General features: G+C 46.1%; 1 protein-coding gene across 1 annotated transcript in view; it reads left to right on the top strand.

Moving 5' to 3' along the window:
- Positions 1-17,719, top strand: part of LOC134337097 (heparin cofactor 2-like) — a 50,024-nt gene that overhangs the window by 9,709 nt on the left and 22,596 nt on the right. Inside the window, exon 2 of the mRNA XM_063031937.1 lies at positions 5,540-5,813. Coding sequence (XP_062888007.1) covers positions 5,540-5,813 — 274 coding nt within the window. The remainder of the gene's footprint in view (positions 1-5,539; positions 5,814-17,719) is intronic.

The raw sequence follows: 17,719 nt of genomic DNA, 5'->3' as shown, positions 1-17,719 counted from the left end.
ACTCAGTGCCAGAGGCCCCCGGTAGGTGTAGAGTTCAGAGAAAGACTGTTTAACCCATTGTATCTGTGCTGGCTCTTTGACAGTCCCCTTTAATAGACTTCAAACCCTCCTGATTTCTATGTAAAATAAGTAGAACGTGTTCCCTTTATCTGTTAACACACACTCAGTGACGACTTTATTAGGTACTCCCATGCACCAGCTCATTTTCGCGAATATCTCATCAGCCAATCACATGGCAACAACTCAATGCATAAAGCAAGGCATGATCAAGAGGTTCAGTTGTTGTTCAGATCAAAACATCAGAATGAGGAATAAATATGATCTAAGTGACTTTGACTGTGGAATGATTGTTGGTGCCAGATGGGGTGGTTTGAGTATCTCAGAAACTGCTGATCTCCTGGGATTTTCACACACAACAGTCCCTAAGAGTTTACAGAGAATGGTGTGAGAAGCAAAAAAACATCCAGTGAGCAGCAGTTCTGTGGATGAAAACGTATTGTTAATGAGAGAGGTCAGAGGAGAATGGCCAGACTGGTTCAAGCTGACAGGAAGGTGACAGTAACTCAAATAACCACATGTTACAACAGTGATGTGCAGAAGAGCCTCTCTGAATACAGAACACATCGAATCTTAAAGCGGATGGTCTACAGCAGCAGAAGACCGCACCACATTCCACTCCTGTACCTAATGAAGGTGGTGACTGAGTATAGAATTCCCTTTTGAACATCACTATTGAATCTGCTTCTACTAGTCTTTCCAGATCACTTCATGAAGCTGCATAAAATAAATGTCTCCAAATCTAATTATCTTCATGTTTACTCTTCTGGTTAGTGACACTCCCCAGCACTCGAAACCCATCTTGATCTTGATCAAAGTTAACGATATCGCTGCGTGTTATGGAGGAGCCGGGCCACTGCACAGGATGGGAAAAAGCAGCAGGGGATTGCAAACCCAGCAACAGGGGACTGCAGATCCAGCGGCAGGGGATTGCAGACCCAGCCAGCTCCATCACGGGCACGAGCCTCCCCACCATTGATGACACCTGCAAAAGGCGATGACTTAAAAAAGAGGCATCTGCCATGTAGGACCCCCATCACCCAGGACCTGCACTCTTTTCATTACTACCATCAGAGAGGAGGTACAGGAGCCTGAAGACACACACTCAATGTTTTAAGAACAGCTTCTTCCCCTCCCACCATCAGATTTCTGAATGGACAATGAACCCACCCACGAACACTACCTCACTACTTTTGATATCTTTTTGCAGTACTTATTTAGTTTGAATTTTAAAAATATATTTCATATTTCTTATTATAAGTTATGTATTGCACTACACTGCTGCTGAGAAACAATAAATTTCATGACATTTGTCAGTGATAATAAGCAATGTGATTCTGATTCTGATAATTTTAATACAGTCCTATCCAATCTTCCGTTGACCTACCCTGTTCTGAGGACGAGAACCCTGGCTTGACTGATATCTCTCCCTCCTCATTCTTAGACTTGTGGCAAGGCTGGAATCCATGGTCCACTCATTGTTGTTAGCAACTTCCAAAACACGGCCCCACCCATCTCGCCTGCACATAAACATTGGAAGAAATTACTTCATGTCTGTGATCTGTGACAACAGCAATCAGAAATGTACCCATGTGATTGGAAACACAAGAATATTTCTGAAACTATTTATTTTAAAAATATTTTGGCTGCAATGGATGGAGCCAGACATGCAGATCAATTAAAAAAGGCACTTTATAGCAAGGCTTCCCCAAAGTTCCAACATTCTTTACAGCTAATAAGGAACTTTAAAAGAGCAGTCACTGTTACAATGTAGAAAAAGCAGCTGCTAACTGGCACACAGCAGATGTCCTCAAACTGTAATTTAATTACTGGCCAACCTGTTTTATGGATGTTGGTTGAGTCCTGATGTAGGGTCTCAGCCCTAAATGTGAACTCTTTAATTCCTCTCCATAGATGCTGCCTGACCTACTGAGTTCTTCCAGCATTTTGCATGTGCTTACCGCCTGTTCTGCCACTGGCGTTCAGGGCAGCAATGAAGGTCCTCCATCTCTGACGATGCTCAGAGCTTCCTTCATCATGTCAGTAGCTTCCTCTTGGTTTTTCACTACTGTCAGTCATGCAAGTCACGGGTGGAAACTCAGGAATACCATCGCACTCAGATATAGAAGAAGTCTTCATTGCTGTTTCCATTACAATTTTGTTTGAGCAGTCAGGGCTGTTGGCCTTGAGCTGAACCCCTGAACCAGGAGGACCGGTGGACCACTCATAGTCTGGCCTCTGCACTTTGACCTGTTCAGCATGGGTCATCCTGCCAAGAGCCGAAGAATAAAGCCCTGACTCCAGCCAACATAGGTCTCCGGGTCACTGAGGCACACAAGCCTCCAAACCCTACGACAAGGTGATGGTCCTCTTGGAGGATTTGTGCGTGTTGCTCTGGATTTCCAGCATCTGCAGAATCTCTTGTGTTTATTTATTGAGAAACAGATGTGTTTTTATGATACAGAAGGAGGTTAATTGGTCCATTAAGTCTCTACTGTCTATCAGAGAAATCCTAGTTATCTTATTCCTCCTACCTGTTTCCTTGTCTCAGTCTCCTACTGGAAACAGAACAAGTAGAGTGGGGGTTGCTACCTCTTTGTTGAAATAGTGATCAGAACCAGAATCAAGTTTATTGTCACTGATAATCACTACGAAATGTGTTGTTTTGTGGCAGCAACTGTAAGGTTGGGTTTGATTCACACTGCTGTCTGTAAGGAGTTTGTACATTCTTCCCATGACCGTGTGGAATTCCTCCAAGTACTCCGGTTTCCTCCCACAGTCCAAAGAAAAGCGGGATAAGGTTAGTGAGTTTTGGGGCATTTTACACTGTAAGGAGTTTGTACAGGTTAGTGAGTTTTGGATATTCTACACTGTAAGGAGTTTGTATAGGTCAGTGAGTTTTGGGGCATTTTACACTGTAACAAGTTTGTACAGGTTAGTGAGTTTGGGCATTCTACACGAAGGAGTTTGTACAGGTTAATGAGTTTTGGGGCATTTTACACAGTAAGGAGCTTGTATGGGTTAATGAGTTTTGGACATTCTACACAAAGGAGTTTGTATGGATTAGTGAGTTTTGGACGTTTTACACTGTAAGGAGTTTGTATAGGTTAATGAGTTCTGGGCATTTTACACTGCAAGGAGTTTGTACAGGTTACTGAGTTTTGGACATTTTACACTGTAAGGAGTTTGTACAGGTTAGTGAGTTTTGGACATTTTACACTGGCACCAGAAGCATGGTGATACTTGCGGGCTGCCCTGAACACCATCCTCACTGATCTGATCTGTGGTACTGGAGCAGCAGCTGATGCTGAAGATTTTGGGAAGGGTTAGGAAAGAACAGCCTTCTGGTTCAGTACCGGGAGATTCACCCTCTTCCCCCAGAGCTCGACACCCAGGTGTGTGTGGCAACCGCTGATCCTGCTCAGATAGTGCTGGCTCCAAAGCTGTGAAGGAAACAATAGTGATTTGGAACTTCGATCTCTGCATTTGACCCTGACAAAATCTGGCCATTTGGCATGCCTCCTTCTATCACCCATCTGCCTATCTAAGAGTCTCTTAAATGTCCCTAAAGTGTCTAGCTCTACCACCACCCTGGGAAAATGTTCCACACACTCATCACTCTGTAAAAACTCTTACCTCTGACATTGCTCCTATACTTTCCTCCAATCTCCTTAAAAATCATAGCCCCTTGTACAAGCCATTTCCACCCTGGGGAAAAGTATCTGGCTGTCCACTCGATCTGTGCCTCTCTTCATCTTGTACACCTCTATCAAGTCCCCTCTCATCCTCCATGTGTGGGACGTGGGAGGAAACCAGAGCATCTGGGGGAACCCACACCCCCACAGAGAGAACCTGCAAACTCCACGCAGACAGCATCTGGTGAGGGCAGAAGCAAATCAACTATCTGCACCATCCTACTGCCTCAACGTGCTGGATGAATCGATTCAAAGAGAACCCCTTGCCTGAAAATCTGTCGGGGTCATATACAGTGCTACCAGTGTGGCCTCCTCTGTATTAGTGAGGCTCGATGCAGATTCGGGGACCGCTTTGTCGAGCACCTTCGCACTATCTGTAACAAGCAGGATTTCCTGGTGGCCAGCCATTTAAAGTCCGATCCCCATTCTATTCAGAGATGTCGGTCCACGGCCTCCTCTACTGTCATGATGAGGCCACTCGCAGGGTGGAGGAGCAACACCTCATATTCCATCTGGGTAGCCTCCAACCTGATGGCATGAACATTGATTTCTCGAACTTCCAGTAAGTTTTCCCCCTCTCCCTTCCCTCTTCTTCAATTCCCCTCTCTGGCTCCTCTCTTATTAGAAAGGCTGGCTCTGTTATAGGAGTCCAACTGGACACGCTGGAGGCTGTGGTAGAACAAGGGATCCCACGGAAAATCCTGGCAGTTTTGGACAATGTTTCTCACCCTCTGCATGCCAACTTGGCTGAACAGTGGAACACATTTAATAATAGACGAAGACAACTGTGCTGCTCCAAAGAGTTCTATATGAGGTCATTCTTACCCTCGGCCATTAGGCTCTATAACGAGTCATCCTATAGCTGGGGACGTGATGACCCCCTCCTGTTAGACTGTTTGAGGTAACTTATTTTTTATTCTTTTTTACTTCTCTTCTAATATTTGTAAATTTGTATATCTGTGCACTTGTAAGCTACTGACACAGTGATTTCCTTTGGGATCAATAAAGTATCTATCTATCTATCTCTCTCTTACCTCTTTTCTTCTCTTCATCTGCCCAGCACCTCCCTCTGGTGCCCCTCTTCCTTCCCTTTCTCCCACGGTTCATTCTCCTCTCCTATCAGATTCATTCTTCTTCAGCCCTTTACCTTTTCGACCTATCACCTCCCAGCTTCTCAATGCATTCCTCCCCTCCCTCCCCCACCCACCTTCCCCTTCATCTGACTTCGCTTATCACCTGCCAACTCTCCCTCACCCCACCTTCTTATTCTGGCTTCTCCCCCCTTCCTATTCAGTTCTGATGAAGGGTCTTGGCCCGAAACATTGACTGTTTATTTCCCTCCATAGATGCTGCCTGACCTGCTGAGTTCCTCCAGCAGTTTATATCTGTTACTCTATTCAGTCCTCATGTGCATGAAAGAGCTACTTAATTAGTATCACTTACCTGTTCTTTCCCAATAGACCTTATTTTTTATTGTAAGGAAGCAGCAGTCAAATACCTTCATACAACCAAGAACGATGAATTCAAGGATCCAACTACCCTGGGGATTCTTCTGTATCACAAAACAATTCAAAAATGCTTGAGGGATTCTCCAACTGTGATCAACCCTAGACATATCTTTTGAACAATACGTGTAGAGGGAGATGTCTCTGCTATCATTTGGATCAGCGCAGTAACTAATGTGATCATTTTCCACTCTGTTATCAACCTTGCTAGTGCCATCAATCTTAACTCGCAGTCTGGTGCTACAAGGCTGTTATTACTCTGCCAGTACCTTCTGCTTACAGGCCTGTGGGAGCACAAGTTTATCAAACGGAAGACCGCCATGCTCCAGTTCCACACCAGCAGGACAGCGGCGGTGAAGGTGCCGATGATGTACGTCAGGGCCACTGTGATGGCTGCCACAGATCACGTCTACGCGTGCGATGTCATCAGTCTGCCGTACAGCACCAATGCCAGCATGCTGGTTGTGGTTCCCCACAGAACCTCCGGCCTGAGGCACATTGAGAGAGCCCTCAGCTGGGAAATGGTCGACGACTGGCTCAGAGACATGACAAACAGGTAGAGTGACCATTGTGCTGAAAGTGCACCCACTCATTAAATGATCTTGATTGGTTGGAAGGCGGGGCAATTGTGCGTGTTTGCTCATCTGCAGGATTTTGTTTCCCATTTGATTTCTGATTCTAGATCCTTGGTAGAGTAGCTGCTATATCCTGGCTTCTTTCCCCTTCCTTTTCAATCCTGGCAAAGGGTCTCTGCCCAAAGCATCGACTGTTTATTCCTCTCCATAGAAGCTGCCTGACCTGCCGATTTCCTCCAGTATTTTGTGCTTGTCATATGCAATATCAGTATTTTTCTATATTCAGTTTTCAGGATCTGGATGTGACGGCCTGGCCGGTGTTTACTGCCCATCCCTAGTTGCTGCTAAGGAGATGGTGGTCAGCCACCTCCTTGGACCATAGAAACCTTCAGCGGAAGGTGCTCCCATTGAGGTCCAACATTTACAATCAGTGATTGTGTAGGATTGGCCATAGATCTCCAAATCAGCTCCGTGTAGTGTTTGGAAAAGAAATTCAAGGTGGCTGGGGGAAGCTGTGGTGGAAAATGGACAGTCAATGTCTCTTGTTGAGACCCTTCGCCAGGACTGGATGAGCAGAGGGGGGATAACTGGACTGAAGAGGACCGAAACAAGAGCTGGCGGGTGACAGGTGGATCCGGGTGAGGAAGGGTGATTGGAAGATAGGGTCAGAAGGGCAAAGGAAGGGTGGAAATGGCAACGGAGGCTGGGAGGATTTAGACAGAGGCAACAGAGATGATAGAATCTGATAGGTGGAGCAAGGTGGAGCGTGGAGCCAGAGGAGGCCGGTGTGGTGGGCAAGCAGAAAGAACAAGTGCAGGGGACCCAGCGGGAGGGCATTGACTTCATCTGCTGAAGAATGGAACATATTTCAATATTTTTCATCCATTTTCCACCCTCTCAGATGAATGATAAAGGAGCCATGATAATGTCATAAACAGCAGTAGAGAGCTGTTGTTGGCATCCTGGCAATTGAATTTGTGGAAGCAAATGCCTTACCTGGGCTAAGAGCACAATGTTCCCCGTAGGAGCCTGTGGTGAGCTGATTGAGTTGTATATTCAATTTGTGTATATTTATTGCCCTGGCTGTACAAGACCATAAGACGTGGGAGCAGAATTAGGCCATTCAGCCCATTGAGTCTGCTCCGCCATTCCATCATGGCTGATCCCGGATTCCATTCAACCCCATACACCTGCCTTCTCACCATATCCTTTGATGCCGTGACCAATCAGAAAATGATCGACTTCCACCTTAAATATACACACGTACTTGGACTTCACAGCATTCCACAGATTTACTACTCTCTGGCTAATAAAAATTCCTCCTTACCTCTGTTCTAAAGGGTCGCCCCTCAATTTTGAAGCTCTGCCCTCTAGTTCTGGATACCTCCACCATAGGAAACATCCTCTCCGCATCCACCTTATCTAGTCCTTTCAATATTCGGTAGGTTTCAATGAAATTCCCCTGCATTCTTTTAATTTCCAGTGAGTACAGGCCCAAATTATGCCAAACACTCCTCATATGTTAACCCCTTCAGTCCTGGAATTGTGAACCTTCTCCGGACTGTCTCCAATGACAACACATTCTTTCTGACATATGGTGCCCAAAAGTGTTGACAATACTCCAAGTGCAGCCTGACTAGTGCCTTATAAAGGCTCAGCATTATAATTGGGTGGAAGAACCTGTTACTGTGCTGTATCTCTAAATAAATAATATTCATTGTTGTAACGATCTGATGATACAACAATGATAATGTTCCAATGTACATCATTGATGCAACTTGCTTTGGAGCATCCCAAAAGTATTTTAATAATTTTACTTTTTCTATGGTAACAGGCCCTTCCAGACAAATGAGCCTCTGCTGCTCATACACCCATGTGACCAAATAACCTTCTGACCCGCAGGTCTTTGGAGTGTGGGCAGGAACCAGCGCACCTGGACCAAACCCATGGTGTCACGGGGAGACAGCACAAACTCTTTACAGACTGCGTCAGGAATTGAACCCCTGGTCAATGGTCCTGTACAAGACCAAAAGATGTAGGAGCTTTATTACACCATTCAGCCCATCCAGTCTGCTCTGTCATTCCATCAGGGCTCAACCTTCGGAAAAACTTTTTCACCCAGAGAGTGGTGGATATATGGAATGTTCTGCCCCAGAAGGCAGTGGAGGCCAAGTCTCTGGATGCTTTCAAGAAAGAGATGGATAGAGCTCTTAAAGATAGTGGAATCAAAGGTTATGGGGATAAGGCAGGAACTGGATACTGATTGTGGATGATCAGCCATGATGACAGTGAATGGTGGTGCTGGCTCGAAGGGCCGAATGGCCTACTCCTGCACCTATAGACAATAACCCCATTTTCCTGCCTTCTTTCTGTAACCTTTGATGCCTTTACTAATCAAGAACCCATTTACCTCTGCTTTTAATATACTCGATGACTTGGTTTCCCGACTGTCTGTGGGAAAGAATTCTACTGATTCACTGCCCTCTGGCTAAAGAAATTCCTTCTCATCTCTGTTCTAAAGATACATCTCTGTATTCTGGTGCTGTGCCCTCTGGTCCTAGACTACCCCACTATAGGAAACATCCTTTCTACATCCACTCTATCTTGGCCTTTCAATGTTTGGTTAGTTTCAATGAGATAACAAGATGCTAACCAGTACAAAGTATTTTTGAATAGGTTGGATGTGGGTTGAAACTATCGTTACTGCAAACCATTGATGTACTTTGAGTCAAACCTCATCATCTTCCTCTTCCCTCAAGGAACACACACAAAATGCTGGTGGAACTCAGCAGGCCAGGCAGCATCTATGGAAAAGAGTCTCGGCCCAAAAGGTCAACTGTACTCTTTCCCATAGATGCTCCCTAGCCTGCTGAGTTCCTCCAGTATTTTGTGTGTGTTCTTGGATTTCCAGTATCTGCAGATTTTCTCTTGTTTCCTCTTCCCCCATTTCTATTTCCTCTCACTTGTAACCCTCATGAGCAAAATTGCCCGCCGTGATTTATTCCAAATCACAGCCCCTGGAAACCGGGCGTGCACAGGCATTAAATCATCTTACAGCCTTCAGTGAATGACTGAATTTCATCGGGCCGAGCTGGATTTGAACTCAGTTTCCAGTAATGAAAGGATTTACGGCTGGACCTGTTCTAAGATTGAAAACCCAAAATCTGATGCTGCCAACACGCTTCCTAGTTATCACCAGCAGTAAAACACATCCATTACACTTCACCACTAACCTTTAAAGGGCAGTTCGAACTGTGACAATGTCAGGCATGTCAGGCTTCTGTGTGTCGCCTTCATTCTCACCACAAGCTCTCAATGATACTGGAAGTCTGGGGCTCTCCACTTATCACCTATAATTACCTACCTTCTTCAGGGACAAAAGGACAAAGGTGATAAAGGGGAGAGCAAACTGAACTCTGAAGTCATTTCAGTAATCAAGTTAAAGTTTGTTAAATTTCTCACAACCTAACAGTAGAACTTGAGCACAATGATCATAATCGGGACAGGAAATATCTAGATTAAATTTTGCAGCCAGCCTTGGTCACTTGTGTAAATATTTATCTTCAGCAATAGGTATTAGCTTTCTCTGGCCACTAGCGAGGTGCTGTCTTATGGGTGCGACATCAAAGCAAACTGCAGTCAAAGAGTGAAAGCAATCCAAATGGAAGGTCTCAGCGAGAAACATTGGCTGCTAATTCCTCTCCATCGATGCTCCCTGACCTGCTAAGCTCCCCTGACATCTTGTGTGCGCTTTACTCTGGTTTTCCCAGCATCTGCAGAATCTCTTGTGTAGTAACTTCTACTTTGAAAAAGGCACACTCGACAACTTCATGCCCAAGAAACAACTTTATCTCGAACTTCCAAACCGTTATGTATATACAGAGGCTTTCACAACCCGTACGGCATGGCAGGCACACTATATACAAAGCCCACTGGAAGTAGAACCCCCCCTTATCCTAATTAGTATTAACTTACTTTTAATAATGCTCACATTACAACACTTCTCCCCCTTTAAAATCCAACATCTCCCAAATGTAAAAACTAGGAAATAGAAACAGTGGTGTTGTTAACTTGCGTACCCCTGAAAACTTATACTAGTATCTCAGCAACAGTTTATCAATACAAAACATCTGGAAAATGTGACAGATTCAACATTCAATCTAACAACAACAAAAAAAGAACTGTCCCGTTAAAGATTCAGTCTGTCAGGAGGTTTACGAGTGCGCTGTGATCTGCGCACTACCCCTGGTGACCCAGCAGGCACCACTGGTGAGGGTGTTTTGGGTGGGTCTGGTGTTGGGGGCATGAGAGGGGTCTGTGTGTCTGCATGAGAATGTTCATCCTCTTCAGGGGACCCTGACCCCTCTGCCAGCATCTCGCCCACTGGCAAAGTCACTGGTGGACATGCTTCCGCAGTAGTCTGCCTCACTTTTGCCTTCATGTCCGGACGCAGCAGGTCCAATCTTGACTTGGGCCTATGCCCCATCAGCATCTCTGCTGGCGTGCGGGCAGTCGTAGTCTGTGGCGTGAGGCGGTATTTAAACAGGAAACGTGAAAGCCGAATGCTGAGGGAGTCCTCTGTCACCCGCTTCAGGCCTTCCTCCACTGTCTGAACAGCCCGCTCAGCCAAACCATTGGAGGCTGGGTGGAAAGGGGCCGTCCGAATGTGATGAATGCCATTCTGCTGCATGAACTCACTGAACAGCTCACTGGTGAACGTCGGGTCATTATCAGTGACCAGAGTGTCAGGCAACTCGTGGACTGCAAATACTTGCCTGAGTTTGTCTATGGCTGAGGGGGCTGTGATGTTGCTCATGATGTGAGCTTCGATCCATTTAGAATGCGCATCTACCATTACAAGAAACATCTGCCCCATAAAAGGGCCAGCAAAGTCCAAATGTAGCCTAGACCAGGGGTTGTCTGGCCACTCCCATGAGTGCAAAGGAGCTGGTGGTGATATATTCTAATAAGTCTGACATTGCGTGCATGATTTTACCTTGTTCTCCAGATCCTGATCCATTCTTGGCCACCAGACGCAGGATCTTGCAAGGCTTTTCATTCGAGAGACCCCTAGGTGAGTCTCACGAATTTCCTCCACAATCTGTAAACGGCCAGGGGGAGGCACGATGACCCTTGCCCCCCAGAAATTGCAGCCATCCTGCAGACTGAGTTCTGTCTTGCGTTTGGCATAAGGCCTCAGCTCCTCTCCTTCCATGACTCTGGGCCAGCCTTGTAAAAGAAAAGTCTTGACTTGGGACAGGACTGGCTCCCTCTCTGTCCACTGCCTGATCTGGGTCGCCTCTACAGGTGTCTCTGACAGCCTCTCCAGTGAAAACACAGTCTCTGGAGGCACATATGTAGTAACAGGTGTCTCAGGTAAAGGTAGTCGACTCAGTGCATCAGCATTTGCATTATTCCCACCCGCTCTGTACACTATAGTGTACTGGTAGGCTGACAATGTCAGAGTCCAATGCTGTATCCTGGCTGAGGCTAGCGGTGGGATGCATCTAGTCTCACTGAACAGGCTCAGTGGTTTATGGTCCGTATAAATTGTAAATACGCGCCCATAAAGGTACTGATGAAAGCGTTTGACCGCAAAAACAATGGCCAGACCTTATTTGTCTAGGTGGGGAATTTATTACCCCTCTCAACCCCATTCTCCTGCCTTCTCCCTGTAACCTGTGATGCCCTTCCTGATAGAGAACCTATCAACCTCCACTTTAATTATACCCAACAACGTGGCCTCCACAACCATTGTGGGAATGAATTCCACAGATCCACCACCCTCTGTCTGAAGAAATTCCTCCTCACCTTTCAGCATCGTTATTAAACCCCCACTTAGCAGGACACTGGATTAGACAGCGTGTCTTTTGAGGATAAACTTGGCAAGGTAGGGCTTTTCTTTTGGAGTGAACGAGGATGAGAGGTGACTTGGTAGAGGTGTACAAGATGATGAGGCTTAGATAGAGTGGATAGCCAGAGACTTTCTCTGAGGGCAGAAATGGTTAATATGAGGGGCCATAATTTTAAGGCAATTGGAGGAAGGTATGGGGGGATGACAGAGGTAAGTTCTTTACACAGAGAGTGGTGGGTGCATGGAACACACTGCCAGAGGTGGTGATAGAGGCAGCTGCAATTGGGGCATTTAAGATGCTCCTAGTTAGACACATAGGTGAAAGATAAATGGAAGATTATGTAATGGGAAGGGTTAGATTAATGTTAGAGTAGGCTAGAATGTTGGCAAAACATTGTGGGCCAAATGGCCTGTCCTGTGCTGTAATGTTCTATGTTCTATACTGTCTTATTGAATGACGAAGCAGACACAGGGGGCCAAATGGCCTCCTTTGGCTTTGAAGTCTTTAGGCCTGATGACACGTGGATGTGGGTCAAGCAGAGGAATGGCTTCTACTTCAATTATCTGTATGTCTGACAGCTCCCGTTGCCGCACGGCCAAGTCTGCGGAAAACTGAACAGTATTCTTTACTGGAGAATCCGGCTGGCCACACAGGAGATCAAAGTCCAAAAGTTGAATGGAAGTCATGGCTCAAAGGCCGAGGCCTGGAGACCCAGTGGCCTGTCCTGGAGTTGTAGGACTACCTATGTGTGTGTGGGGGACTGTCTGTGTGCGTGCATGCGCGGGACCATCCGTGCGCGTGTACGGGACTGTCCGTGCGCGTGTGCGGGACCATCCGTGTGTATATGGAGGACTGCCCATGTGTGTTGGGAGAGAGGAAAGGGGCTTGATTGTTATGGTTTTCTAGTTCTTTGTCTTCCATTTTGTTGGGGTTTCATGCTGGTCTGCCAAGCATGGTGGGCAGGCTATGTTGGCACTGGAATGTGTGGCGACAATTGCAGGCTGGCCTCAGGCTATCCTCAGGTGTGTTGGTGTGAGCACAAATGACACATTTCACTGTACATTTTGATGTACGATGATAAATAAACAAATCTGAATCTACCGAGAGTTAGAACATAAGACACAGATGAAGAAACAGGCCATTCAGGCCATCAAATCTGTGCCACCATTCTATCATCGCAGACTGGGAGATCGTTTCGCTGAACACCTACGCTCTGTCCATCAGAGAAAGCAGGATCTCCCAGTGGCCACACATTTTAATTCCATATCCCATTCCCATTCTGACATGTCTATCCACGGCCTCCTCTACTGTAAAGATGAAGCCACACTCAGGTTGGAGGAACAACACCCTATATTCCGTCTGGGTAGCCTCCAACCTGATGGCATGAACATTGACTTCTCAAACTTCCGCTAAATCCCCACCTCCCCCTCATACCCCATCCGTTATTTATTTATATACACACATTCTTTTTCTCTCTCTCCTTTTTCTCCCTCTGTCACTCTGACTATACCCCTTGCCAATCCTCTGGGTTTCCCCCCCTCCCCCTTTTCCTTCTCCCTGGGCCTCCTGTCCCATGATCCTCTCATATCCCTTTTGCCAATCACCTGTCCAGCTCTTGGCTCCATCCCTCCCCCTCCTGTCTTCTCCTATCATTTTGGATCTCCCCCTCGCCCTCCCACTTTCAAATTTCTTACTAGCTCTTCCTTCAGTTAGTCCTGATGAAGGGTCTCAGCCCGAAACATCAACTGTACCTCTTCCTAGAGATGCTGCCTGGCCTGCTGCGTTCACCAGCAACTTTAATGTGTGTTGCACCATTCTATCATGCTTGATTTACTATCCCTCTCAACCCATTCTCCTGCCTTTTCCCCCAGCACCTTTGATGCCCTTATTAACCAAGAATCTATCAACCTCCACTATAAAGATACCCAATGACTTGGCCTCCACAGTCACCTGTGGCTACAAGTTCCACAGATTCACCACCCTCTGGCAAAAGAGTTATGACGGATGGCATACAATTCCATAGTTAAATGCAGAAATTGTTTTATGCTGAATCTGGTGGATGGAAGGAAGGAGAAAGAGTTGAAGAACATGGGAACGAGAGAGGCCTTCTGTTATTCGGGGTTGGCCATGGATGTTGTGTAGGTCTATACGCAAGCCAGGCAGTACGATATGGAGAACAAGCCAGGCAGTACGATATGGAGAACAAGCCAGGCAGTACGATATGGAGAACAAGCTGTTGCCCGTGCGGCAGGCTCCCCCTCTCCATGCAGCTATTAAATCCAAACGAAAGGCGGAGACAGATACAGTTTGGCACCAGGGACTTCACAGGAGGTGCCAGTCAGCGTTGAATTCAATGTAGGACTGCCTGAGGGACTCCAGCTCCGGGTTTTTCCTCGGGGTTTACTCCTGAAGCCTTCCCCATGAATAGGTATAGCTGCAAGGCAGCAGAAGTTTGAGACCAGAGTTTTCCTTCTCCTAAGTGAATGCAAACCATAGCTGACAAGCCCCAGTTGCCTGAAGCGACAGGTTTAAAGACAGCAGTAACCCGCCTTTGCCCCTTCTCCTGTCAGGAGAAATGGCTCCACCGGGCTTAGTAACCAAGCCACATGTGAAGGCCAGGAGCTGGACTTGGTTGTCAGAGACTATCTGAGAGCACACCATTGGGAGCTCATACCCACTACCTCTCCCTGCCCCACTACAACAACAGGGGAATGGGGTGGGACAAATGTGATTCAAACTCTTTGTTCCATTGGATTGAAAACAGTAAAGATAACTAGATGGGCTGAATGGCTATTTCCTCTGCTGCCTTACTGATCAGAAGAGGTGAAGGAAATAAAGAGATCAAGAGCACTAGAATTTCATATAACCTGACTAATTTGCAGCGGGTCCCTGTAGGGGGATAAATAAAAAATTTATAATTTTAACATTTAAAATTTAGAGTAGTCAATTGAAATTTAAAACCCAATTAACATTTACAATCTACTTTAAAATAGTACAGATAATAATGTGGGACTAAATCTAATAGGCCAACATCAAGCTGCTTGGAGCAGGTATTTTATTAAACATTTTTTTAAAAGATGAGCAATGGAAAGAGATAATTCATCTAACGGTTACAGGCAATTTTATTCTTTTCTACAGTTCCCTGAACTATTTAAAAAAATACATATGCTATTAGAATCAGTTTGTGATTGGCTCAATACGTCTTCCAGTGTTTCCTTGTATGATCTCCGCTCCTTCACAGCAGCAATTCTTGGGTGTTTATTTCTTTTGAGATACAGAGCAGAAGGAGTCGCGCCACCCAGCAACCCATCTATTTAACCCTGGCCTAATCACAGGTCAATTTACAATGACCAGTGAACCTATCGACCCGTACATCTTTGTTGGAGAAAACGGAAGCACCAGGTGCTCACGGGAAGAACGCACAAACTTTCTTACAGAGGATACCGGAATTGAACTCCAAACTCCCAGGCCCTGAGCTGTCCGCGACTCCACTATGGTGCCCTGATGTTCTGAAGCAGGGGTCCCAAACCTGGGGTCAATGGCATAAAAAAAGGATAGAAACCCCTTTAACAAAAGATGAAGATGCACATATATAGTTATGTTGGTTCATTTTGGAAAGCTCGAATGTGCTTCAGAACTGGCAATTTATATTTAAAATATAATTACTGCTGATGCATAGATTAAAAAGGAATGGTATGATCATCAGCAAGTTGAATATTTAATTGTCTATTTAGACAATTAACGTAGGTGGATTGATTAATGGGGCAGGACTGTTGCACAAAGGTTAGCACATTGCTTTACAGAACCAGTGATCACTAAACCCCAGAGCCTGCTGGCCCCGGCACAGGCAGGCATGAACTTCGGATCGCGGTCCCTGCCATTGATAGTAAATCTCTTACTGTCTCTTCTTTCAGTTAGTCCTGACAAAGGGTCTCGGCCTGAAACGTCGACTGTACCTCTTCTTATAGATGCTGTCTGGCCTGCTGCGTTCACCAGCAACTTTTATGTGTGCTGCTTTCACAAAACCAGGTTCAATTCCTGCCATTTCCTGTAATGAGATTGTACATTCTCCAGGTACTCTGCTTTCCTCCTTCGTTCCGGAAATGGAGCGAGGTTTGGGCAAGCTATACTGGCGCTGAAAGCACGGCAACACTTGCGAGTACCCAACACAACACTCACTGATTTGATCTGGCGCAAATGATGCATTCCACCGTATATTACGATATTCGCGCGACAAATAAGACTAATCTTAATCTTTTAATGCAAGAATGCTTGCAGTCACACTGGGACATCTCCTGATCGGATCTTGATTTACTGGATAATTTGGAAGATTTCATTCTAACCTGCGGTATTTCGCCTTGTCACGGTAGAGAGGCTTGTGAGGTCCTGGGAGCGATGTGGCCTGGAGTTTAGCCCCTGAGTGGGTCACCCATGGTGGTAAGGTCAAGGGGAAGGTTCCAGGCAAAGAGCGATCCAACCAAGACCTCAACGGTGGAGATGGCAGAAGACGATGACACATCACAATGGCTGTATCATGTTATCTTCTCTCAACTCCATGGAGGAAGGTCACAGCAGTGAAGGGTCCCTAGCTGGCTTCCATTCCACGCCACTGGACCCAGACCTGATCTGCCAAGGACAGCATGGCGGCTACCTGTGCATCAGCCTCCGCACCTTAAACAAAGTGACACACAAGTGTTCTTCATCAATGGAATCCATCCTGAAGATGGCTTCTTAGAAGAACATCATATTCGACTCGAGTGATTGCATTTCTACAAATAAAAAAAATAGGCATCCGTTAGTCTCGTGAGACCATGGATTTGCGCCTTGGAAGGTTTCCAGGGCGCAGGCCCGGGCAAGGTTGTATGGAAGACCGGCAATTGCCCATGCTGTGAGTCTCCCCTCTCCACGCCACCGATGTTGTCTAAGGGAAGGGCACTAGGGCCGATACAGCTTGGCACTGGTGTCGTCGCAGAGCAATGTGAGGTTAAGTGCCTTGCTCAAGGACACAACACGCTGCCTCAGCTGAGGCTCGAACCAGCGACCTTCAGCTCACTAGACCGACGCCTTAACCACTTGGCCACGTGCCAACACATTTCTACAACAACTGCACTAAAGGACCAGCTTGGATTATACAGCCCAGTCCCAGAGTGGGACTTGACTATCTAAGTACAATTAGCGAGCCAGCTTGCCACAGGAACTGGCAGGTCTCTGTTAACTCACTCAAATTTTTCCTGAAGTGACAAGATAATGAATGAATGTAATATCATTAAAACTGCTGTTTTCCTTTGAAGGCTTCCACAATGCCTTATCAAACAGTGTAGTTACAGGTTGAAAAGAAAGGTACTCAGAGGTTTGTTTATCATCAAAGCATGTATCCATACACAACTCTGAAATTGTCTTCTCCAGATAGCCATTAAACAAAAAAAAAGAACATGGAAGTCGTTCAGAGAGGAACATCAAACCCACCCCCCACGCAAAAAAGAATAGCATCCCAATCACCAACTCCCAGAACCCCCCAACCCTCCCACACAAAATGGAACAGGAATATTAACCCCCAAAGCAACAACCCCTCCCTGGACAAAAAGAATACCACAAACACTCTACCCTCGCACAAAAAAATGGAAAAGAAACAGGTGATAAAAACACAGAATATAAAAACCATAAGTCTGAAAGAGTCCACAGTCCATAAACGCAATAGCCCAATCCATAAACTCAGAACCACGATACCATCCTACAACATGCATCAGAAGGGAGGGACACCACGCGAGGCAGAGAGGCCTACCCGCCTGCCTCACCGAGCCACGCAGTGATAGGCTGCTCACAGACGCTCCGGCAGTGATCGAAAGGAAGGTAGTCAGCACCATCTGCATTCGCCTCAATGTCTCAATCTTCCTCAGCGCTTTACTCGGCGATTAATGGACACTTTGACTGGCAAAATAGAGTCGAATGTCAGCTCGCACACCATCTCAAAGTTGAGGCGCTTTCTTCCCAGAATCACTGGATCCGTCATTCGATCTCCAAACTGCAAATCA

This window comes from Mobula hypostoma, chromosome 23 (assembly GCF_963921235.1).
Source record: "Mobula hypostoma chromosome 23, sMobHyp1.1, whole genome shotgun sequence".
Taxonomy (NCBI): domain Eukaryota; kingdom Metazoa; phylum Chordata; class Chondrichthyes; order Myliobatiformes; family Myliobatidae; genus Mobula; species Mobula hypostoma.
This window is presented reverse-complemented; position numbering and strand designations above follow the sequence as displayed.